The 26,174-nt window shown below is 39.3% G+C and overlaps 4 protein-coding genes and 2 pseudogenes across 4 annotated transcripts; 5 read left to right on the top strand and 1 right to left on the bottom strand.

Annotated features, from left to right (window-relative positions):
* Positions 1 to 785: 785 nt before the first annotated feature.
* Positions 786 to 2,331, bottom strand: LOC149096217 (uncharacterized; annotated as a pseudogene).
* A 4,174-nt stretch (positions 2,332 to 6,505) lies between these two features.
* On the top strand, positions 6,506 to 9,542 carry LOC149096216 (histamine H2 receptor-like). Its single transcript, XM_089281624.1, has one exon. It carries the CDS (start codon positions 6,984 to 6,986, stop codon positions 7,908 to 7,910), a length of 927 nt encoding a protein of 308 aa, XP_089137750.1. The 5' UTR covers positions 6,506 to 6,983; the 3' UTR covers positions 7,911 to 9,542.
* Positions 9,543 to 11,418: 1,876 nt separating this feature from the next.
* On the top strand, positions 11,419 to 14,985 carry LOC149096215 (histamine H2 receptor-like). The gene has a single exon (XM_089281402.1). The coding sequence runs from the start codon at positions 11,839 to 11,841 to the stop codon at positions 12,763 to 12,765; it is 927 nt and encodes a 308-aa protein (XP_089137528.1). The 5' UTR covers positions 11,419 to 11,838; the 3' UTR covers positions 12,766 to 14,985.
* LOC149096214 (uncharacterized) lies at positions 14,684 to 16,565 on the top strand. Its single transcript, XM_089281403.1, has one exon. The coding sequence runs from the start codon at positions 15,581 to 15,583 to the stop codon at positions 16,052 to 16,054; it is 474 nt and encodes a 157-aa protein (XP_089137529.1). The 5' UTR covers positions 14,684 to 15,580; the 3' UTR covers positions 16,055 to 16,565.
* Positions 16,566 to 19,087: 2,522 nt separating this feature from the next.
* On the top strand, positions 19,088 to 20,489 carry LOC149096213 (adenosine receptor A3-like). The gene has a single exon (XM_089281391.1). It carries the CDS (start codon positions 19,516 to 19,518, stop codon positions 20,455 to 20,457), a length of 942 nt encoding a protein of 313 aa, XP_089137517.1. The 5' UTR covers positions 19,088 to 19,515; the 3' UTR covers positions 20,458 to 20,489.
* Positions 20,490 to 24,395: 3,906 nt separating this feature from the next.
* Positions 24,396 to 25,924, top strand: LOC149096212 (melanocyte-stimulating hormone receptor-like; annotated as a pseudogene).
* The last annotated feature ends 250 nt before the right edge of the window (positions 25,925 to 26,174 follow it).

Genomic DNA, 26,174 nt, shown 5'->3' with positions numbered 1-26,174 from the left:
CACTCGAAATTGCGTCCTGTTTGCGTAGTATCCGAACACTCGTGAATACGGATAATAGTTCACATACGACCATTCTCTCCAGCGCTCAATCTTAAATATTATTATCGCTGTCATAATAATTAACCATTCGCAATGCATGACTATTTCTTGTCTGGTCTTCTTCTTTTACTCTTGCGGTGAGATGCGTGACAGGTCGATTACCGCAAACTACACAGCAATGACAGAATTTTCGATCTCGTAACACAACCCACCGGAAATTAGAACCCATACCCTGCTGCGAATTTCAGAATCGCATGAATCTCGTCATGTTCACTTGAGTCCAGACCCCCTTACTGATTAGGAGCCTTGTTTCCCTGGTTAGCTTTTCCCGGGTTAGGAATGCACCAGATACATAGATGAAGAGGGGTCTAGAGTCAAAAGAGGAGGGCCTGGAGTTCAGGTAGGCCACCATTGCTGAGATGGGGCACAAGGGTGAATTTGTCTTTCCAATAACGATGGTCTGTCCCTGTCTAAAAGGGTCTGTTTTGGACACCTTTAAGCGCACTAACATATACTTGGGTGAACTCATTGGCATAAAAGTTATGTCTCTGTTCATGAGATGGTGCTTGGGATCAAAAGTTTGGTTGGAAGTAAGTTCGCCTAGTCGCAGGAAGCCAAAAAATGCCAGTGTTATAACTGCCCAGAGCATTAAGGAATCCCTATTGTCAGTATGCTGCACATTGAGGAGGTAGTAAAATAAATTCAACAGTTGTAAAGTTATTGGTCTCCGTACTTTGGACTGTTGCCCTTGTAAACGCTTAATGCCTCTGAGAATAAGTCGGAGACGAAGGAAATTAGATAGAGGAAGCTCGTAGCCATGGCTGGAATGATAATTTTTGACTGCAGACAAATAGTTCTTGATAGTGGTATATTGCACACAACGGGCCATTGCACCAGAGAAATTGATTAAAACATCCTCATTAACGGGAAGGTGCGGATTGATGTTCATTTGTGAACAGAAAGTGAAAAATTGCTGCATACCAGAACTGTATGTCTTTTTGGTGCTCTGGGCAAGGGCCATCCCCAGGTAATGCTCAGCTTCCTTTGCTAGAGATTGTACAGATGGGCTGGGATGGGATCTGGCGTTGCATTGGCGTGGGGTGCTAGCTGGTGGAAGCGTTCCATCTGGAAACGAGAAAGAGAGTCTGCAATGTTGTGATTGATCCCAGGGACATGCACTGCTCGAAAATAAAAGTTATACTGCAGGGTGCAGAGTGTTAGATCCCTTACCAAGTCCATTACCCGGGGAACTTTGGATCGACGGGAATTGATGACCTCAACTACACCCTGATTATCACAATAGAACTGAATACGCTTGGATGTCCAAAGGGCCCCCCACAAGTGGCACGCAATGTTAATTGCATATAGTTCTTGCCAGAGAATGCTGATCCCTGGCTGGCCTAGTTGTTGAGATGGTAGCCACTGTCCCTGAAACCATCTTTTTTGGAAAAAAAAACCCATAACCCAGGGAGCCAGACGCATCTGTGAACAAGGAGAGGGTGTCGGAGTTTTCCCACAGAGGGGGTAGGAATAGTCCTATACTGTTCCACTGGTCCACGAACATCTGCCACATTTCAATGTCCTTGTAGAAACCTGTGGTTAGCTTTATATGATGATGGGGTTTCTTAACACCTCTGGTAAGGTGAATTATCCGTTGTAGGAAGGGGCGCCCCGGAGCGATTACCTTGCAAGCAAAATTAAGGCTACCTATCAGTGATTGAAGTTCTTGCAGGGTTGTTGACCGCCGGGATTGGAAATCGGAGAGAGCAGACTTGATCCTCTCTACCTTATCCTCGGGTAGCCTTGCCTCCATTTTCTCAGAATCTAGTATGATACCCATGAACTGAATAATTTGAGAAGGACCCTCGGTTTTGGATGCAGAGATAGGAATATTCAGAGTTTTGAAGGTCAAGATCATACTTGACAGACTTGCCCGGCAAAGTGAATCCCGCGGTGGGGTAGGACAGGGTGGTTCCACTATGAGGAAATCATCCAAGATGTGGCAGACAAAGGAAATGGAACATTTGTTGAGTAAAATGCACTCAATGGCATCAGACAATTGGTTAAAAATGTATGGGGCACAGCGAAGCCCAAATGGGAGTACCTTGTCGAAATAATACTGCCCATTCCAGAACATCCCCAAAAGTTCCCAGTCATCCGGATGGACCGGAATGAGGCGAAAAGCAGACTCTATGTCTGTTTTTCCCATGTAGCAGCCCTGGCCAAAGTTTTGAACTGCTGCAATGGCGTTGTCAATAGTAATATATTGGAGGGAGAAATCATCCTTTTCAATAAAATAATTGATGCTAGAGGTCCCAGACTTAGGGTAGGATAAATGAAATATCGTTCGGAATTTGTCGGAATGTTTTTTGGGAACAAGACCAATAGGCGAAACTTGAAAATTTTTAAAAGAGGGTGTGGAAAAAGGGCCCATGGTACGCCCTTTTAAAACCTCATCATTTAAATTTGCTGTAACCACCTCAGGATTTAAATAAGCAGTAGGTAAGTTATTTGAAAAGCGTGGGGATCTAGGACCAGAATAACCTATCCTAGCCCCCTCCCTCAGCTCTGAACACAGTTTGTTGACAAATTCCCTATCAGGATGATTGGATAAGGCCTGATGCAAGCTTTCTACATTGACAGGAGTAACTACACCACCAAAGCTACCTTTCTCGGTGGCGTGTGCTTTGGTGCTCAGGAGGTGACTTTCCCACCCTTGGGGAAGATTGTTTTTCTGTTCCATAGTTAGTGGGGCACTTGATCCCGGGGTGATCTTTCCCACACCCAGACCTGTTACATTTGTGGGCATAGATGCAAGGGGTTCTGACACAGGGAACCCCCCTGTTGAAGTTGTGACAAGTACGTTTTTCGGACCCCCTAGAGGTACTTGACGATGAGGGTCCTGACTGGAAAACCCCGATGTCTTCCTTTAGAAGTGAAGGTGCAACCGTGAAGGTTTTGAGCCATAATTGACTGTCAATGGTTGATCATTTCAATGACTTGTTAGTGGCAACCTTCTGCCGGAACTTTATGTCATACACACACCAGCCTAACCCCTTATGGAATCTAGCAGCATAGCGAATGAGAGACATATATTCTAGTAACTCAGAGGCACGGTGTGGGAACTTGCTTATTAGAACACCCATGTAGGCACTAAACGCCGTCGTACACTCCGAGATGTCAGTTATTGATGTAGTTTTGGCCTTATTTACTTTAATGACTGAATTTTCCACAGTTAAGGTAAGCGGCTCACCCTGGGACGGATTTAAAAGGTTAAAGTTCTTGGGAAGCAATTTAGATAGTTCCATGAACTCACCGGTGAGGATCTCCTTGGCCAGTTTGGCCGGCAGCTCGTGCACGGAATCCATTGCTGTGTCCGTTGCAGATCTAGAGCAATTTCCAGGACTTGGACTTGATATTTGTGATTCGGGTAGGTTATTGCTTGTGGATGCTGCTGAAGCTGCTGAAGAAGTTGCTGTAAGATCCACAGAGGATTCTCCTGCGGTGGTGGCTGGATCGGGAGCTGGTGGAGGCGAGCCACTGAAAGCGCGAACTGCGGCTTGTGCTGCGGCTGATGCGGCTTTTTCCATCGCCTTGTTTAATGACCCTTGTACGATGGATTGTACTTGGGTCAGTTGTGTGGCTGACAAAAGCCCATCTTGTGGCGCTTCCCGATCTAGTAGCTCTTGGACTTGACGCTGGAGTTGTTGGAACTGCAGTTCAAGAGCATTCTGGTTCGCCATGTGCTCGCCGCCATCTTGAATAGGGGGCGAAGTGCCAGAAAGGTTTCCTGTGTTTTGCCGTGCCTCGTCGATACGATTAATCAGGGCAGCACGTCCGCCGGTCGTTGCGAGGTTGAGCCGGCTGCACAAAGATCGCAAATCTTTAACATATAGCCTCCCAAGTTCGAGGTCTGCAGGTAAATGACCGGGGTCGGCCAACGTGGAAGTGTTCCTTGCTCGGCGAGTCGGTGGCATGTTGTCAAGACCTGTTTGGTTTATAATGTATTCAAAACACCTCGCAGAATGCAAGATCAATGAGCCCCGCGATTGCGCCGGCTAGATTCTGGCTGGGTTTACCGCTTTCCAGAAGACGGGCGAAGTAGAACAGGGAATATGCGAATAGAAAATATTCTGGACAAAATGTCGCACTGTAGTCTATCTCGTGTGAGAGCAAAAGACACTGGCCAAATTTAGCAAGCACGTATCAAGATGCTAAAGTTCACTCTGATTGGCTGGTTTTCAGGATTCTCACGTGAGGCCATCCAAGGTTGATGAACGGATGATTAGCAAAGCACATAGCTCAAAATAGAAACAAGAGTTGTTGATTAACTGAAATTTATTTCATACGTTCAATAAATTGTGATTTAAATTTATTTTAGTATTTATGTTGTAAAAACTTTATATACAAGTAAAAAACTAACCTCCTAAAAATTAAAATCAATCAATATAATTCTTAGCATTTTCCGTTTAATTTATGGTTGTGCTTCTTGTACCTTATCAATTAAGCAGCAATCCATTAAATAAAATTAAGCTGTTTATTAAGGCGTTGATATTTCCAAGGAAACGATCAACAGAAAAACTCCAAATCGGGGGATAAACTCGAATTCTATTCAACACAGATTTCCTAAACTGCATAAATTTCCACAGCGATAAGTTTATTTAGTTGCTGGTATTTTCCAACTTTGCTTCTGACTTTACACTTTTCCATCCTGGTTAAAACAATGGAGGACATAAATTTTCAGAATATCGTAATCCGTGAAACAGTAACGCAACTTTTTCTTCGGTTCACTCTCTTTATCGTTGAATTTGTGAGTGAAAATCGACTAAACGTCCATGGTTCAAAAACGTGCATTATATTACTTCAACACATATTGTGGTGCTATTTTGAAGCAAATACATCAGTGTTGTTCATTCCTCGGTCAATTTATTTTATCACACAAGAACTTAACCGTTGAAAGTGCTTTAATCTAGCCTAGAAAATAGTTTTATTTTTGGTTATATCAGTTTGAATGCAATTTTATTAATTTTTTTATCAGTAAATGTGGCTGGCACAAAATCCTAGTATACACATGTCAGTATACTATTGAATTTTTGGAATTATGAACCCTCGGACGTACAAGGTGGGGAGGGGGGCAGGTGGATGCCTCCCCCTCCCCTTTAAGGTTTTTTCAAAATTTTAAAAAGACGATTTACCTAAAGGAGCTGAAACTTTCCGTAGCTGTTCCTTCATCATCTGGGGCAACCGTAGTGTCAAAGGACATCATAAATTTACCAAACACGTCGTCGTTAAAGTCTAGTGGTTAAGTATTCACATGAAATGTAATGGAAGTAATGATAAGGCTTGGCCAAAATCCAAATGAGTAACAGAGTAGTGACGTCACTTTGCGATGTGATGACACCAAATTATCTTCTGTTAGTAGAATTGATGTGTGCATCATGTTTTGTTAATTTGGTGGCCTTAACTTTGACGGTTTTTAGGATAATGGGTACAACCTCCACAGGTCTTAGGGCTTCCAAAATTGTCTCTTGTGAATATAGCTAACTAAATGGTGTTGACAATCACTTCCCTCTTCATTTTAATAAAGACATAAGAAAAAAGGTTGTATGTTAACTAAAAGAAGTAAAAGACGTTTATGAAAGCTTTCGACAGAAGAGCTGCAGAAGAACTTGCCAGCGGCTCGTCTTCCCACAACATTTATCGTTATCCCAATCCTTCACTCAGATATTTTGGGCTATTAAATCTAGTTAATGCGTTATACATGCTCAGTCTGCCATATTGGTGAGGTTGTGTGAGGCAAAAACAAATCAAATCAAGATGAGCGACTAACAATTTCAAACATTCTTTCTGTATACCTAATGATGTTATTGGTCTTTAATTGACAGGAAAAAAATAGAAAAATAAAAAGCGAAACGTAGAAAATCCCATGCATCGAGAAGTGGTATTTGACATGCATGCTTGAAAGGAAATTGTCACGTTCACTCGATATGGTGTCTTGGCTGGTGATGTTTTCCTCAGTTGCAATTAAGTAGAGTAGCCTCCTGACAGTATTTGCATTTTGTTTCAGCAATATTATTTGATGTACGTGCACTGAATATAAATGCTCAGTTCAATACTCCAAGCGGCTGATCAATGGACTTTGACAGAAATTGAAGGCTAAGATATACTCTGTTTAAGAATTTTTGTCGCTTTTCGTGTTTCTTTGATTTCCAAAAGGTAAAAAAAAAAAAAAAAAAAAAAAAACAGAAAAAAAAGCGATCAAGTAAAGCGGAATTTTTCGTAAAGGAAGTAACTCATCATAGAACTGACTAAGCTTATTAACTTTCTGTGTATCCATTTATCTTTAATGCTGCTTTTGTTTGAATTATCAAGATGGAATTATGAAGAACTTTCAAAGGTTTGTTTAAACTATCATTTTAAAACTTAATGCATACGTCACGTTTTCGCTTCTGGGTTATCACTGGTGTGAAATAATTAACTCCGGCTCCTGTAGATGACATAAATTTCCAGTTTTACTTTTCATTTGCAAATGTTAAATATCAAGACATCTGGCTTGAAAATTGACATCGTCGGGTCGCCTTCAATTCTGAAGTTATTGCTGTAGTGTTAATCGAAGGAGCGCAGTAAGATTTTTACATCAGGCTGTGTAGCTAACGTTTCGATTTAGTGCTACCCACAATGCTGCTATGAATTCTCTTTTCAATCTGTTCAAACCTATTTTCAGGTCTCGAAGCTCCAAACGATTCTACCAGTCGTAAACTGCTAGTCGGAGCTTTGCTAAAGCCATTTGCAACGTCCATGCTTGTTTCCTTTCCGGCATCATTTGATTGAGAAGACCATTTTCTGTACTTCAGGAAAGGCAACTAACTGTTCATCAAGGTCAAACGATCTCATTTGTCAGCACGGCGCAGTTGGAAAATTGCAGAGAGAACTACACAGCGACCATGGACGCAGACTATAGCGAAAGGATACAGTTTTTGTTTTGCTCTGATAACATATCTAAAAAGCTAACACTTTTCTTTTGGGTCATCTACATTGTCCTCTCAATTGCTACAGTGTCAGGGAATGCCTTGATACTACTTGCGCTACGAAAAGTGTCTTCTCTTTATCCGCCTTCCAAACTTCTGTACAGTTGCCTCGCAGTCACTGATCTTCTTGTCGGTCTTATTGTGGGGGTAGCCGGTGCTGTGCATTTTATGATGTGGAATGTGCATGAAGAGTCGGGCCGATGGATGGACCTCTGTGTATACTCTGCAGGTGTTGGTGCAGCCAGTTTTACAGTTCTGACAACTGTGTCGCTGGAAATACTGACGGCAATAAGTGTGGACAGACTTCTCGCTCTGATGTTAGGTTTGAGATACAGGCAAGTTGTGACTTTAAGGCGCGTCAAAACAATAGCTATCTGCGTTTGGATTCCCAGCATTGCTTATGCGCTGATACTGTTTTGGGAGTACGATGCGGCAAAAATCTACGGGTACACTTTACAATCACTTTGCCTTCTCGTGTCAGCTGTTTGCTACTCGAAAATATTCTTGACCCTTCGCCATCATGTAGCCGAAGTACAAGAACACATTCACCGAAGGCAATCGAATGAAGGTGCATCACTGAACTTGAAACGATATAGGAAAACGGTATCTACTGCGGTTTGGGTCCTGATGTCATTAGTTATATGTTATATACCCCATATAATAGTTACAGTACTATACACTATTAATGGGCCCTTTTCACGTATTACAGTCTTTTGGGGATTAGCAGGAATTCTTGTTTTCTTAAGTTCGTCTTTAAACCCGCTTCTTTATTGCTGGAAGATCAAAGACGTTAGGCAAGCGGTAAAGGTAACTGTAAGACAGGTGTTATGTCTGGCGAATTAATTTATTCAACGAGATGCGTTTCACAGTGGGAACCTTCCACAATGATATGTTCTCGTTTGATTAACTACACAATTAAATAGCCTGTTGTCTACATCGAAAAGGTAGAAAAAAGCTAATCCTTTTTCGTGATAGAATACAGAGTATTTCGATTACACATCCAAATGGAGGCTAACTGAAATCGAAGCTTTGCAAATGAGTGCTGAAAATGACACCTTATAGATAACGCCGAGAGCACGATTTAGCTTATAGAAACAAAAACACTTACAAAAGTATACGCCTTCAAGGCAAAACGCAGTAATGTCGAAAGGCAAAAAGTGATACGGAAATGGTGGTGTCCGTGTTAACCAAAGGGGCTGTGTGCACAGAAAAATTTTTGAAAATTGATTAGTTCTGTGGCCTGGGCCTTGGTTTAGTTAAGTTTAAGGCCAAAGAAAACACAATTTGATTAATTAGAGGATATGTATAAAGGTGATCTCTAGACCAAAAAAATCTAATTATGCTTAGCTGACGAAAGTGGGTTGTGTTTAGATAACTAGTACTTGTATCACTTGCACTCTTGTGTCATAAGAGATATGGGATCCCAGGAAAATGTATCTACTGTTATTGAAAGTCAAACCGATATTGCACGCAATTATCACTTGGCAATTTCAACGATATCGTTTCTTATAACCTGTATTAGTCAGTAGCTCCATCAGAGGGTCGTGTGTCACATCAAACTGATCAAGGAAGTGCGCCGCAAAGTAAACTTTAAAAAGTAGGTCCGCAATGCGACTTGTGAGCTTATGCTTAGTTTTATTGCATTGGGTTGGCGTCTGTTTTTAAAAGTTAGTATCTGGCAGTTTAATTGCTATAAGTGAGAAGGAATCACTGCAAAGATAAAGGTGTTACTTTGAAACTGGAGACATTGTACACGTGGTAGAAAACTTCTGGCCCCTAGCTAAGTCGCATCCTGGAAGTTAAACCAAACAAGAGAGACGGGGCTGTGAGGAGAATCAGGCTGAAAGCCAAGTCTGCAGTCCTGGAAAAGATCGTTCTTCTAGAGGCTCCCAGACTCCACGAGAGCAACAAAACATTGCTGATCTTGATGTCCTCAATAGACTGCGAGCAGTCTCTCTTTTGCTCGGAGCTCCGTGGGGAAGAACGGGTGACTACGAGTGGCGTGCGGAGAAGCCGCGCGCCGCGAGTAGCGCGGGCGGCTTGCGGCTAACCATATCACGCTCGCGTGAGTTGCGTTCTTCTTTACGTTCGTCCCTACGGATTTTCGAGGAAAAGAGAGACTGCTCGCAGTCTATGTATTCCACCAAGAAGTTTGTTTGTAACGTCAGAGAACAGTTATTTCTTTCTTGACTTGATTGTGATGAACCATTTCGAATGGATTTAGTGACAATATAGTTCTCAAGTTTTTCCGTTTGAATCACTCAACTAAGTTTAAATGCTTTCAGTTCGCATTAAGGGAATTCAAACGCGCGTGACATTTTCCCTGCGTGCGTTACACTTGATTTAAAATTAACTCGTTGATCATAACATAAACATATATTAAAACAAAACCTTTATTTCAACAAGATAAGAATCAAAGCTACAAAGCTTGTGGGGTTGTGTATGCTTCTACATTAAAATGCGTTAATTAAAATATGTACCTGTAAAATACATGTGATTCGTTGTTAAAATTTTTGTTCAGTATGACTGTTGCATCATGTTTTGACTTCAACTGAGCATGAATTCAAAACGTAAACAAAAGAACAAGCTTAAATTTTGGCCTGGAAACAATTTTAAAGCTCCCATTCGATTTGAGTTCATGAAAATCTTCTCGCTCGCCCAAAGGACCCAAAGGGAAATTTGCTCCTCCCATTTTGTGAGGTGCAGTGGTCGAGGAATTTAGAATTTAGGTTTTTCGTTGGATTCACCTTCCGGGCTCTTTATCATACTGCACAAATGATAAAAATACGAATTCTAATGGACCTCTTTTCCTGTAGCTTGTGTACATTCGCCCCCTTCCCTCGACTTTTTGGAGGGGTGACGGCGAATATGCACAGGCTATATTCCTGCTACTGGGGAATTTCCAATTTCAGTCAAATGAAGTTAGTTTAGGTTGCTGTCAACAGTTTCCAGCACCTTTTCTGGGATGCATCGGTAGACTACTGATGCGGTTCTATTATGTACCAAGGTATGTGTGGGGCTCAAGACAGTACAGCTACTGCACGAATGTAATTTTTTGAACATGAGATATTTCGTAAACATCAAGCTGTATAGCTATTCCTTATTTAGGCTCGGCTATAGTTTTATCTGGGAGTAATTCTGCTTTAGACTGCGTACCTACTAAATATTATAGGGTTACGTAGTTCATCTACTAAGCGTATTCAGCATAAGTCTTTGCACAAGCCACACATTGGCAATTGGCAACTGGCTTTCCATTTTCGGCGCATCATTACCACCATTCTTTTTCTGTTGATACTAGTTTACAGTTTCACGAAACAGTATAGGTTAACAACACAAACACTGTGCCCCTAGCATTAATAAAAACAAAAGAGGTGCAGATAAACAACATCGAATCAAAATAGACGTTTTAAAGAGGTGCATGTCAACTGGCCTAAACATCGATGAGTAGAATGTCATCACGTCTGGACGTTACCATGGAAACGGTAAAATGTCTGAAAACGCTATTTGTATTTTAAAACACCTCTTCACGAATTCGCTTTCACTTTCTCAGACAAAAGACAGTAGTTAAATTGACTACTTAATTATTTGTTTACCTCGCATTTACATTCTTCTGTGACACGTTTCACCTGGCATCTGACCCGAGCAAAACTTCCCTCTTAAAGAAATGTGAAATAAAATAAGCCCAGTGCATGTTTAACTTTTTAACGTGGTCTTTTGGAGGAGAAGTGATAGATTTCTCAGGCAATTTTTCATCTCACATGAGATGCATGCTTGCATGCATTTGACATGCATGCTTGAAAGGAAATTGTCACGTTCACTCGATATGGTGTCTTGGCTGGTGATGTTTTCCTCAGTTGCAATTAAGTAGAGTAGCCTCCTGACAGTATTTGCATTTTGTTTTACCAATATTATTTGATGTACGTGCACTGAATATAGATGCTCAGTCCAATACTCCAAGCGGCTGATCAATGGACTTTGGCAGAAATTGAAGGCTAAGATATACTCTGTTTAAGAATTTTTGTCGCTTTTCGTGTTTCTTTGATTTCCAAAAGGTAAAAAAAAAAAAAACAGAAAAAAAAAAGCGATCAAGTAAAGCGGAATTTTTCGTAAAGGAAGTAACTCATCATAGAACTGACTAAGCTTATTAACTTTCTGTGTATCCATTTATCTTTAATGCTGCTTTTGTTTGAATTATCAAGATGGAATTATGAAGAACTTTCAAAGGTTTGTTTAAACTATCATTTTAAAACTTAATGCATACGTCACGTTTTCGCTTCTGGGTTATCACTGGTGTGAAATAATTAACTCCGGCTCCTGCAGATGACATAAATTTCCAGTTTTACTTTTCATTTGCAAATGTTAAATATCAAGACATCTGGCTTGAAAATTGACATCGTCGGGTCGCCTTCAATTCTGAAGTTATTGCTGTAGTGTTAATCGAAGGAGCGCAGTAAGATTTTTACATCAGGCTGTGTAGCTAACGTTTCGATTTAGTGCTATCCACAACGCTGCTATGAATTCTCTTTTCAATCTGTTCAAACCTATTTTCAGGACCCGAAGCTCCAAACGATTCTACCAGTCGTAAACTGCTAGTCGGAGCTTTGCTAAAGCCATTTGCAACGTCCATGCTTGTTTCCTTTCCGGCATCATTTGATTGAGAAGACCATTTTCTGTACTTCAGGAAAGGCAACTAACTGTTCATCAAGGTCAAACGATCTCATTTGTCAGCACGGCGCAGTTGGAAAATTGCAGAGAGAACTACACAGCGACCATGGACGCAGACTATAGCGAAAGGATACAGTTTTTGTTTTGCTCTGATAACATATCTAAAAAGCTAACACTTTTCTTTTGGGTCATCTACATTGTCCTCTCAATTGCTACAGTGTCAGGGAATGCCTTGATACTACTTGCGCTACGAAAAGTGTCTTCTCTTTATCCGCCTTCCAAACTTCTGTACAGTTGCCTCGCAGTCACTGATCTTCTTGTCGGTCTTATTGTGGGGGCAGCCGGTGCTGTGCACTTTATGATGTGGAATGTGCATGTAGAGTCGGGCCGATGGATGGACCTCTGTGTATACTCTGCAGGTGTTGGTGCAGCCAGTTTTACAGTTCTGACAACTGTGTCGCTGGAAATACTGACGGCAATAAGTGTGGACAGACTTCTCGCTCTGATGTTAGGTTTGAGATACAGGCAAGTTGTGACTTTAAGGCGCGTCAAAGCAATAGCTATCTGCGTTTGGATTCCCAGCATTGCTTATGCGCTGATACTGTTTTGGGAGTACGATGCGGCAAAAATCTACGGGTACACTTTACAATCACTTTGCCTTCTGGTGTCAGCTGTTTGCTACTCGAAAATATTCCTGACTCTTCGCCATCATGTAGCCGAAGTACAAGAACACGTTCACCGAAGGCAATCGAATGAAGGTGCATCACTGAACTTGAAACGATATAGGAAAACGGTATCTACTGCGGTTTGGGTCCTGATGTCATTAGTTATATGTTATATACCCCATATAATAGTTACAGTACTATACACTATTAATGGGCCCTTTTCACGTATTACAGTCTTTTGGGGATTAGCAGGAATTCTTGTTTTCTTAAGTTCGTCTTTAAACCCGCTTCTTTATTGCTGGAAGATCAAAGACGTTAGGCAAGCGGTAAAGGTAACTGTAAGACAGGTGTTATGTCTGGCGAATTAATTTATTCAACGAGATGTGTTTCACAGTGGGAACCTTCCACAATGATATGTTCTCGTTTGATTAACTACACAATTAAATAGCCTGTTGTCTACATCGAAAAGGTAGAAAAAAGCTAATCCTTTTTCGTGATAGAATACAGAGTATTTCGATTACACATCCAAATGGAGGCTAACTGAAATCGAAGCTTTGCAAATGAGTGCTGAAAATGACACCTTATAGATAACGCCGAGAGCACGATTTAGCTTATAGAAACAAAAACACTTACAAAAGTATACGCCTTCAAGGCAAAACGCAGTAATGTCGAAAGGCAAAAAGTGATACGGAAATGGTGGTGTCCGTGTTAACCAAAGGGGCTGTGTGCACAGAAAAATTTTTGAAAATTGATTAGTTCTGTGGCCTGGGCCTTGGTTTAGTTAAGTTTAAGGCCAAAGAAAACACAATTTGATTAATTAGAGGATATTTATAAAGGTGATCTCTAGACCAAAAAATCTAATTATGCTTAGCTGACGAAAGTGGGTTGTGTTTAGATAACTAGTACTTGTATCACTTGCACTCTTGTGTCATAAGAGATATGGGATCCCAGGAAAATGTATCTCCTGTCATTGAATGTCAAACCGATATTGCACGTAATTATCGCTTGGCAATTTCAACGATATCGTTTCTTATAACCTGTATTAGTCAGTAGCTCCATCAGAGGGTCGTGTGTCACATCAAACTGATCAAAGTGCGCCGCAAAGTAAACTTAAAAAAGTAGGTCAGAAGCAGAAGCAGAAGAACCAACCAACCACAGGGCTTGGAATCGAAAATTTTGATTGGTTTAGTCTTACGCTTCTGTTTCCGATTCCGACAATTTAGTTTTCACTGGATCATAAGCGATAAATTCATAAGCAGAATTTGTTTTCTGCTTCTAACTCCGTCGGTTTGATTTTCACTGGATCGTATCATCGCGCTACGCTTCTGATTATGACTCCGGCTACGACCCCGTCGCTAGTGAAAGCCAGCCTTAAGTTAGAATCACTTAAAGCTAAAATTGAGGGTGCTTTTTGCACGCATTATACCATTCCCTTGCTAAATTTTACCGACTGAGGTCAGTTGAGGTTTTTACGCCGAGGATGAGCCAGAAGTGGTCACAACTTTTTTTTTTTTAAATCAATGCTTGTGGGTATTTTTTTCTTTTTTTTTAGTATTGTTCCATCCAACTTACCAGTTACGCTGAAAAGAGCTTGTCCTTACATTTACCGTTTGAGGATTCTGCAAAAAGGTGTAAGCCCAGGGGGTTGACGATGTCGGACACGTCATATTGTAAACATAGAAGAATGACATCATCGGTGTCTTGGGCTTGAGGTGAGGCTGCCAAAATGATATAGTAAGATTATTTTTAGTAAACGGGTATGTTATCGTGAACAAGTAACTGCCTGCTGTGAAATAGGGGGCTTTGGACCTTGGTAGCTTTTTATCTTCCTAATAACATTCATGTACAATACAATACAAATACAATACTGATTTAATGAAAAAAAATCATCATGCTGATAGGCCGAGGGTACGTCAATTAATCTCAAACAGTGTAGAAAGTTGAAATTGAGTGCAAAAAGTTCAAATTAACTGCGGAAGGTTGAACATAAATTGAATGTATATTATTACAAGTTGGAATGTATTCAATGATTTTTGTCCTGCAATTTTGAGTAAATAAACTTTATTCAGTTTTCAAAGACTACAAATTGCACTCGCCCGACGGGGTGAGCAATTTTTTTATTCTTTGAAAAATTTTCTCTTGCTTATTTATTCCAAATTGTACTCAAAATCATTTGATTACCTATAGATACGAGATAGTTAAAATACTATTCATTGATCACCTTCATGTCTCTTTGGTAAATAAAAGACAACTCGTATATATTTAAACTCGTCAGTCAGCCCAATCCGTTATTGAGTTATTTTTTTGTAAAAAAAATACCTCTTAGTCGGCGCGTCGGGTATGTTATAGACGGGTCAATGGGTGAGTGAGTGAGTGAGTGAGTGAGTGAGTGAGTGAGTGAGTGAGTGAGTGAGTGAGTGAGTGAGTGAGTGAGTGAGAGATGTATGTATGTCACACCTATCAGATTGGATCTACTATGAACAGCCAATCAAATTTCTTGTTGTAAAGGTAAATGGTACGTGAGAAACACAAGGTATGTATAAACACAAGGACTTTGGTAATTGAAAAATAAAGAGTGACGTTTATGTTGCCGGTTTGCGATTTTTAGTCCGGTTTGGAGGGGAGTGTGACAGTTACATACGTACATTGGGTTGTTTTAGAGTGCATAGTTTTCAGTGTAATGGTGGCTAGTTATGAACGAGATGAGTCTTGAGTTTTGAAGCAGTTCGTGAGTTAGTAGTAGGCAAATGGCACGAGATATTTTTATTTTTAATTACAAAGGGTAACTTGATACTTTTGTTTTTCACAGGGAGTTAATTCAATTAGAGGTCACGAATCGTCGGTTCTAGTTCTTAGGACATGCTTTAGAGGAGACGAGACTATTTAGGGGCCGTTTACATGGAGGAGGGTGCCTCGGGGGGATAGGGGCACCCTATGTAGTAGGGTTTCCCCTCTCTTTTGTTTTATACGGTTCGTTCTACATGCGAGATAGGGTGCCCCTAGGGGGTAGGGTTACCCTACCTTGAAGGTAGGGTGCCCCTAGGGGCTAGGGTTGACTTTTGTTGACATAAGCCCATGTAGAACGAAACGGTAGGGCTGGCTCGGGGGGCTAGGGCTATGTCTTGTTATGATAAGGCCGCTGACCACCAAGTAAAAGGCGCGAAATTTCAGTAAGAATTCAACATGGCTACGAGTAACATTTCTAAAGGTGAATTATTTCGCCGCTATCAGCTGCAGAAAAGCTTAGAATACGAGGAGGAAGATCAAAACGAGGAGCAGTTAGAATTCAACGACCAACTGGAAAGCGGCAAAGACGGAGATGGAGAGCAAGCGTTCGCCTGTGAAGAAGAAGAAGCCGCGAAGACTAACACGTGTTCAAATGAAGCTTCGACCAAGAAACGTAAAAAAATGCAAAAGCAGGCAGTAAGCAAGAAGGTTAAGAAGTTTGCATGGACGGACGATAAAGTGGAAGATCTTCTGCAGTACATAAACGATTATAAGACAAATTCTGACTTCAAAGGAATTGATTTTGAAGCAGATCTTGCTTCTTTGTATGCTGCGGTGCGAAAATGCATAGAAGACGACGTTTTTCAAGAATTAAATATGTTAAAGTCAATCCACACAACTGAAAAGCAGCGGCCAAAGATGAGAGAGTGACAAGAATTGCGTTTGCCGCCGAAATTTGTCTGCGATCCGCCATTTTGTCTGTTTACTAAACTTAGCGACCACCCCTTCAAATTAGCTCTTGGCCCTAGCGGGGAGGGTGCCCCTAGATTGCATGTAGAACCGCGGTATCTTCAACCCTACTAGGTGGGGTGCCCCTATCCCCCCGAGGCACCCTCTTTCCATGTAAACGGGCCCTTAGATTTGAAGCAGTTCTAACGTTTTTAATAGTAAGTGCAGGTAACGATTGCTTTGTTCTTATTGCATGCAAATATAACGAGATACTGTTATTTTTTAGTTACAATGGGTAATTTGACACTCTTATTTTTCACAAGGTAGTAAATTCAATTAGAGCTGACGAATCGTCAACACTTGTTCCCACGAGACGTTTACTATTTTTAGTTACAAATGGTAACTCGACACTTTTGTTTTTCTTATGGGAGTAAATTCAATTAGAGCTTACAAGTTATCGGCTATTGTTCCCAGGATATTAAACAAAAAAGAAGCTTTCATTTCTGGACGGTTTTTACGTCTCTGCAGTAGCAGTCTAATATTTTTATTTGATGGGCATTTTATGACATTCTTTTCAGTCCGATATTTTTTAAAGGTAAAAAGTATGAAAACTGTTCAACTGTTCTTTGAAGACTGTGTGGCACCAAGTTAAAGTGGAATTTAATTAAATCAGGCTTTCAACGTGCCAGAGAGGTTTTTTTTCTTTCTCTTTCAATTTTCGGTGAAGTAGTGTTGTGTAAAAAGGGTGAACTTACGACTCGTATAAAATGCGAAAAGTTCTCTTACTTTAATATTTTTGAGCAAAAATTCCTCTTGGAGGCTGGAAGGGCTCCCGAGGGGGTACTCCCAGAAAAATTGGTCGGGGGTGTGTAGCCCGCTTTCCAAAACCCTCACCCTATTTATGACCAAAATCTGCGATATTCCTTACCCTATTTATGACCTGACCAAAAATTCGAAACCCTATTTACGACCTGACCATCAAATCAAAACCATGTTTCAGACCTGCGTTATAATTAGCTCCCTAGTTCAAACCAATGTTAAATTACCGTAGGCATATAAATTTGTGAAAGGCTTTTGTTGATTTTCTTTTCGATAATGATGAAAAAAGGGCTTCTTCTTAAAGCATACCCATATCAAGGCTAGAGTGCAAAAACCATACCCTATTTATGGCCAAGATGGCCAAAATCAGCTAAAATCGATACCCTATTTATGACCAAAACGGCTGAAAAACCATACCCTTCGGGGCCGCACAGACCTATATAGCCCATATAAGGGAGTCCCCCCGCCGGGGAGAAGGGCTACGTGATCGGTGAGTGAGGGAGTAATGCATGTGCGAGTGTCCGACCAATCACAGTGTGGGTCGTATCAAAGAACGAATAAAATTGCCTATTAGAAAATAAGATGGTATCTACATTAATCTGGAGACTTGTCAGATTACTGTAGTTTCTTCAGTCAAACATTTTATGGCTTACTATTTAGTTATCTTACCATTACCGATGTAACATTGTATGTACATCATAAACTCCCAGTTTCTTTCTCGCTGTACATCGCAACCAAAAAACTTGTCAAATCAACCAAATCATTACTGTAAACAGTTCCATGAATGCTGCTATCTCCGAAACTTATAGTTCACAAAAAAAATAACTCTTGCACGCCTTGCGTGCCTATGTTTGTTGAAAGGTGAGAGAAGCGAAACGAGATGTAATGAAACACCACGATCACGTCACACTCTTAGGCAGAATAGGTTTAAATAAAACACAAAACAAATTACTTACTTTGCAGTTAGTTTCTTTGTTTAGAACTATGAAAGTCTCGTTATTTCACTTCTTTACGTCGTTGTTCACTTTTTTTTTATGCAGCAACGAAAAGCTTTAATTTTAAGACGATCAGGAACATATAACATTTTCCTTCAAAGAGTGCAAACAAAACTTATTATCATTCGATGGTGGTTTTTTTCTTCCTTCTTATTAGCCAAGGATCCACCACCTGACTTGCAAATAACTGCCTACAAATAATGGTCTGCTTGTTTTGCTGCAAAATTATTCCGCTCACGCAACGTTTTAACCACGCTCTTGTGTGAGAAACGGAAGATTGCTTCCCTTAGCTGTCAGAGAGTGATTTACATATGAAAACAAACTTGGTGATCGAATGGTTGTCACTGTCTCGCAGATTATTGATCGCAAATAATTGATCCGATCGCTAACGCCAAATAACGATATTTTGCTCAGCCTGTTAAATATTTGAATGGCCAGTAGTATTAAAAATAAATACTCTGTGTTGAAGTAACTTGTTTTTGCAATTGCCTAGCATTGGTGTTTCCCTTTTCCTGAATTAATCTTTAATTTTAAGGTGCGAACTAGAGAAAGACGATCTCCGTTTTCAAATTCTAAGCGCCTTAAATACGAAAAACCTTGTTTACGGTACAAGGAGGAAAAATACTGTCAGCTAAATAATAACTGATATGCCTCGAATTTAGCATCACTATAATTTTGTGAGTCCTAAGATAATAGGCAACTTTTTGCAAGTTTATATCATCATATACTGTATCACCTTGTCTAAAAATAATTTCTTCTTTATCTCTCAAAAGACTAGGCCTTCAAAATTCAATCGTTTGTTGCATAGTGTAGGAGCCTCGACATTAACAACTGTTAAACTTAGCTAAACTTGCCAGGTAGGTGTGGAGGTCAGTTGTGTTAACGGCGTCCCGGAGCACTAAGGAGAGCACAAATTATTTCAGTTGTGCTCAGCCTGCGAGTCTAACGGTGTTATCGTGTGATGCCAAATAGTAGCGGCGAAGACAGAATTCAGCAAAACTTAAACGAAGATAACTTTATGCAACTGCAAGTTTCACCGGCGTTCACTTCAGTTTACTACCATCGAAAAAAACTAAATCGATTTCAACTAGTTCTGATCTGAATCTAACAGACAAATCCGAAATATCGAATCTTAACAACGTTGTCATTGACTTCAAGTAGAAAACTTTCATGCAGCAAAGTTGGCAGATTGAAATTCAGGGTCTACAGAGGACTCGCCATAAGGAAAATCGCCTCACTGACAGATGTTTAGCTCGTTTGACTTAATTAAGCATGAATATGTAAATCCAAATGAATATATACATCAAACTGTGGTCAAACAATTAAACATCAATAACAAGTGTGTCAAACATCCAAAACTGACATTAACTAAAATAATATTACGCCATGGTTTTAAGCTTCCTTTAACAGATATAGAGCGATTAGATCAGTATTACGTTCATCACAAAGGAACGACGATTCTACAGAAATTGACTATCAGTCAGCTTTTGTAGTGTCTGAGAGTTAAACCGAAGGTACTGTTTCTTAAAGTTTACAGCATCTTTTCGACTTAAATCCTAGATTTGAGTATCGGATGCCTTCTTAAGACAGCTGCTTCAAAAAAAACAAAAAAACAGAACGCAGTTTGCAATGGAAAACTCTACCGACAAGGAAGACTACAGCAAGACCATTCAAGCCCTGTTTTGTACAGATCGTTCATCAGGACAACATTGGATTTTTCTGTCTGCTTTAAACAGCCTCTTCTCCGTTACCGCATTTCTAGGAAATACTTTGATCTTAGTTGCGTTATACAAAGAGACATCTCTACGTCCACCATCAAAACTCTTGTACCGCTGCCTTGCAATCACTGATCTTCTGGTCGGCCTTATTTCAGAGCCAAGCTCTGCTTTACACCTCGCTTTCCTAACAACGGAACACCGATTGACTGATCTTTGTTTTTATTTCGCAGCCCTTTCGACAATCAGTTTTACAATATTATCTGCAGTTTCTTTGCTAACACTGTCTGCGATTAGTGTTGATAGACTACTCGCTCTGATTTTGGGGTTGAGGTACAGACAAGTAGTAACTTCGAGGCGGGTTAGAGCAATTGTTATCTTCTATTGGATACCCAGCATAACTTTTGCATTGATCTCGTTTTGGAACCTCACTATTGCAAAAAGTTATCATTACACAATAATCTTACTTTGCATTTCTGTCTTAACATTTTCGTATTCGAAGATTTTCTTCACACTTCGCCACCACCATACTCAAATTCACCAACACCAAGGACAACCGGAGAGTGGAGAGGCCCCCTTGAACATAGCAAGATACAGAAAGACAGTGACTACTGCGATATGGGTACTTATGGCATTACTAGCTTGTTTTCTGCCCTACAGTATAGTCCTAGTTATCTTTACTACTCATGGATCGTCTCCGCTTCTTGATATCATTTGGGGATTAACTGCAACTCTCGTTTATTTAAATGCGTCTTTAAACCCGATCCTTTATTGCTGGAGGATGACGCATATCAAACAACAAGTAAAGAACACCATCAGGCAGATTCTTTGCTTGTCAAATGAAGTGACCTTTTAAAAACTCTCTATCGACCGAATGCTTTGCGAGCGTTTGTTTTCGTTTTGATTCTGTCGCTGAAGAAAGCGCTAGAGAAATCGAAAGGATTTTGGGCATTTTGGCGACCTCAAATTTAATATACTGGTAAAAACAGATGTAATATGTTCGCTTTTGATGCCTTTTAGCTTAGAACTTTCGTATTTCGAAATTCTGACCTCGCGTCGAGGGGTGGCAAATGTCAGCTACAAAGTTCCCGCTCCCACTTTGTGCTATGCCGAGAACTGAAACAACTCCATAAAATAAATTTGCTTTTTTATTTGCTTTCACAAGCGTATATATACAGATTGTACAGCTTTTTTCTTCGCTTAGAGTACTGCCTTAGACGTGATGCAGAATAAGAGTAATAAATACAATTTCTTTTTTTCTTTGGCGATTTCATTCCGCGCTTTAGAATCCTTATAGTGTTTTTTATCGATAACCGGTCACGTACGGATAGTAAAAAGTTTTCAGTTTGCTCATTTTGCAAGAAAACACAGCGGAGAAAGAATCTAGTTTCATCAATATAATTTCAAGAATTCTTACCATAGTTAAGCTAAAACTGGACAGGCGATGTGACAGGCGATGCGATAGTCTTTTCAGAGGGCTGAAATACGAAAAAAAATAAAATCAATTCACTGTCACTAGCCTCACTACAGCAGATGGGAGCAATTTTGATTTCTTGTACCCGAGTACATCGTAACTGTTCCTCCACCGATTCTGGACATATTTTCTCAGATAATTCTCTTGAAGAGTCTGTGTGGTCTAATCCTTCCACCGAGGTTCTTCGCAAAGTACATCGTACCGACCGTTGTTCAGCTTCTCGAATATGTCACAAACAAACAATTTTCTACTAAATGCTCTTCTCAATGTTAAGGGCGATGATGAATCTTGTCGTTAAAGGCAATAAATGTCGAATAATCCAGACGGATGCTTTGGATTATAAAGGATTGGAGAGCGAAACCATCGACAACAACAACTTGTAGGTTTTGTGGACCACGAAACCCCGGGTGCCGGGACGCGCGCAATACATGTCGGTCGACAGAAAGTCTTTAACAACAACACCTTTGTTTATTTATTTTACATTTACAGTTTTACTAAAGCATATAATAAATAGAAGAACAGAAAAATGTACACTTATTCAAAGTTGGGATACTGAAGAAACCCGAAAGTTTCCTAGTAAGTCTCAGGTTATTGTAATGTTTCTATTTAACCGGCTACTTAAGAGAATCCAGAATTGACAAGGAAAGAGATGCGTACATCTCTTAAAGAAAAATCATCCTTGAGAAATGCAAAACAATTTTTTACCCAAACCAAAGCTTTAATCTGATTTAAATGTAGTCTATCCGATTTAGAAGTAGTAAAAGCGACATATTTTATCTCCAGGTACGTGTTTTGTGGTTGCGATTGAGATGTGTTTTGACCTTTTTTATTAATATTTAGTGCTATTTCGAATGTGGAGAGACACTTACGTTACGAGTCCTTTTTCATATTCCAAATAATTTAAATGTGAAAATTATGTTTATGGTACAGGCGAGAGAAATTTTCTCAGCCAAATGACGACTAATATGCGATTAAGACTAGCGTAACAATAATTTTGCCATTGTTAAGATAAAAGAACACTTCGATCGATCAGTCTATACCGTCATGTAACAACTTTTTTTGAAAAAAGTTGTTTCTTACCAATATCTTACCCCTGTTAAGACTGGAAGGTAGGAAGCCTTTAAGGTCCTCACCAACTTCGCAGGCTCGCAGGTAACTGTAAAAGAATTAAACAATGAACTCCAAATTTGACGGCTTTTCCTAAACTTCACCTGGGAAACATCGATAGAACGTATCATTGGTCTAATTAACATCTTGATGTTTCCATGGCAACTATATCTTGACAACCAAGTTTTACAAATTTCCTTTTGTTTTGTTTTAAATGACCAAAACATTGAAGTACAACGAAGCTTTGGTATCAGTATATCTTAATCCCATAGCCACTTAAAAACATTTATATATATATTAAAAAAAAAAAAAAAAAAACTCTCAAAAAGTAGAATAATGCAATGGAAGGTTACAATAGGCCACGGTGGATATGTCAATATTCCAAGATGGCTCCGAGGCCCTCAGGACAAACTTCTTTATTTGGTGTTGTTTTGCTTGTATCCAAGTCTCTTTTGGGAATTGAGAGACAAAAGAAGCTTAAGAAATTAGAAATTTTAACCTGAAAGCCTCGGAGTCACGTTAGAATATTGATATATCGAACGTGGCCTATTGTTCTTTTTCTACATATTCACATGCAATCAGTTGCGTGTGACAAATTACACAATTGTAACCTCCCAAATGAACCACCATATATACATGGAAAAGCCTACTTAAATGACCTTGCTAATTAAATTTCCACCCCTGGACGTAATTGTGTTGTAGTTTTAAACCAGAAACTAAGCTTTGAACATACACAAAATCTGAACTGTGTGGGAAAAAGGAATTAAAAACGTTAGCCGAATCCGTCTATTTCGAAATGATCCCAAGAGTGTAGAGTTCCTTTGATAGTAAAACAAATTAAAACAGTTACGCTCTTTTTTACAAGAATATGTCTTATACGAATATTGAGACTCGTTATTGCGAAATTTTAAGAATATTTTAAGAATCAATTTTTAAATTTATTGCATTTACAAATTTTATACAATACAATGATATGTTTTTAACTAATATATACCTATAAAATTCTTCCTTTCTCTAAACGGTGAAACTATTCAAAAAACAACAAAAAAAGCACCAGCCGTATGTTCGATGCTAACAACAATTCTACAAGAAGTCATGTGCGTCATCTCAGGCTTTAATACCTGTAGGCTGGCTCTAAAATTACTTTTGCACAATCCAGACACCCAGATACATTCAAAAATAGAAATTTCATACGCTATAATCTAAGAATATTCATCCACGGCCGAAAAAAAAATAATGTTCGTATAAAAAAAGATTGCGCTGTTAAATGATCCTTGAAGATATCAAGCATGATATAATGCATTATTTCTTGTGCCATCAATCGAACAAAGAAAACTGACAAAGTTGAACTCGTCAAAATTTTTTTTTCCTAAATGAACGCGCGTTTTCAGTTAATTTACAATGTCCAACCATTTCTTGACTGTTTTCATGTGGCTGTTTTACCAAGTAGTGTCTCGGTTTTTTCCCCTTAATTTGGCCTGGTCAAAATTTATTGCTTTGTCTGTTAATAAAAGAATATCCCCAACTAAGCATTTGAAAATAACTGAACTGTTTAGAGCTTAATCAAAACAGACAGCGAATGGCTTTTTTTTTTTTTTTTCTTTTTTTTTTGTAAGAATCGGAGTCACGCTTCTATTTAAAAAACAATCATTTACGATATCAATTAATCGTGGCTGTAACCGTAAATATTACTTCCCTGGGCAAAATATCTTTATTTTATTATTTCTTACTTGTAATAAGCGACTGAGAAGCTGTCATGATATATCAATTAAAAATGACCACTTAGCAGACTTCAAATTAGAGAATCAATAAAACCACTTTTGAACGAATTTATTTCCCAGACTTAATGTTAGCTTAAGACGAGTAAAATGTAATTACATTTTGAATTAACCTTCTCTTACTTCATGCTTCGCCTCTTGTATAGATAGCTTTTGTAGACGTTCAAAGCTTAGTTTCTGGTTTAAACACAATTCCGTCCGAAGTAGGCTTCTCCATATATATATATCCAGTTTTCTTTCATCGTAGTGGTAGCTGTAAAAACTTGGTGCGTGGGAACACTTTACCCCACGCAGTAAAGGAAGCTGTCTATTACATCCTTAAACCATCGGGGCTCATCATTAACTTGAATGGTTTCTTTTTTGGCATGCGTCAATCTAGGGCGAGTCTCACTTTTCTTTACTTTACTATTAATTACAATTAGCTAATATATTTAGTCAAAGGTGTAGATGACTTTTGATTCTCAGAGGGCACGGAGTTCTACTGGCAATGGAGAATCCTAACAAAACCATTCAGGTTTTGCTTCGCTCTGTCCATTTATCTGGAAAGCATCTGCTTTTCTTTGCTGCATTTAACTATTTTCTCTCCATCACCGCTATCCTGGGAAACACTGTAATCCTAGTTGCGTTGCACAAGGAATCCTCCCTCCATCCGCCATCAAAACTACTGTGCAGCTGCCTCGCAGTCACCGATCTTTTGGTTGGAATTATTTCCCAACCAGTCCTCGCTGTCTATTTTACGTTGATTGGAATAGCAGAAGATAACTTGATTGATCTTTGTGTGTTCTCCGCAAACATTGCTGCCCTCACTTTTACAATTCTAACTGCAGTGTCCATGCTAACAATGAGTGCAATAAGTGTGGACAGACTCCTCGCTCTGTTGTTGGGATTGAGATATAGGCACGTCGTAACTTTAAAGCGAGTTCGAGCTTTAGTTCTCTCCTTCTGGATTGCCAGCGCTGCCTTTACTCTGATTATGATTAAGAATTTCGCTATTTTAAAAATGTACGGTTATACTTTAAATTCACTATGCCTTTTGGTCTCGCTCTGTTGTTATTCGAAAATCGTCTTCTCTCTTCGACATCATCAAGCTGCAATACAAGATCAGGTTCACCAAGAACAACCAAATGGAGAAACGGCACAGAACATGCAACAGTACCGAAAGACCGTATCTACTGCAGTGTGCATCCTGTTGACCTTAGTAGTATGTTATCTGCCGTACAGTATAGTTTTAGCGATAGTTACAAAAAACGGATCCTCCCCATTTCTTCATGCAATTTGGGCATTTACAACAACTCTTGTTTGTTGAAACTCGTCTTTAAACCCAATTCTTTATTTTTGGAAGATCAAAGAGGTGAGACAAGAAGTAAAGAACACGATCAGGCAGATTTTATGTCACAAATTAGTTTTAATACATTTTTTTTATCTTATAGTTTGATTTAAGATCTAAGAATCATGTTAATTTGAACTTATTCGGTGGACAGCAAAATAAATATAAAAAGGAAGAGCAATCGGAAGGCAACTCCTATGTTTGGCATGATTGCAATTAGTAATTTTTAATTAAAATTTTACCTTAAATTTACCATAGCAACTGTGGGTATATCCCATAGATAATTCAAGCAAGGCTGAATTGAGTCAGAAACTTTACATTTATTTATCTTTAATTTAAGGGGAAGTGGAATGAGATAAGTTTCATTGCCAAAAATTACAGTATTAGGAAAACGATTATAAAATCGATGTTTGTAATCTGCAAATAGATTCAAATATCTTAAACCATTTAAACAAGGGCACTTTGAAATCCTCGCAACTTTGAGGATATACGCGTAACTTGTGAAAGTCTCAAGCTATATAAGCATCATATTTATTTTAGTATTTATGTTTTATCAAATAAACTTTTATATAAAAAGTAAAAAAAAATACACCTTCTATAACATTAAAATCAAACAATATATTTCCTTTTAAGAAAACGATTTTTAATGAAATCGGTTTATTTAACCTGCCAATAAATTCTTATATCATAACCCTATTCAAACCGGGCAGTTTGAAACCCTTGCAATTTTGAGGAAAAACGCGTAACTTGTGAAAGTCTCCAGTTATGACAATTAATCAACCCCCCCCCCCCCCTTGCTTCTCTTAAAATAAGGACAACAACAACTTTGTGTGGCTGAAAATGGGGAAGTGGGTGACAGAGTGCTCAGTTAATATTTTAGCCCTATG

Source organism: Orbicella faveolata, unplaced genomic scaffold, assembly GCF_042242905.1.
Source record: "Orbicella faveolata isolate gen_17 unplaced genomic scaffold, um_ofav_v1 contig_48, whole genome shotgun sequence".
NCBI classification, from domain to species: Eukaryota; Metazoa; Cnidaria; class Anthozoa; order Scleractinia; family Merulinidae; genus Orbicella; species Orbicella faveolata.
The sequence above is the reverse complement of the archived record's forward strand: the minus strand, read 5'-3'. Positions and strand labels throughout refer to the sequence as shown.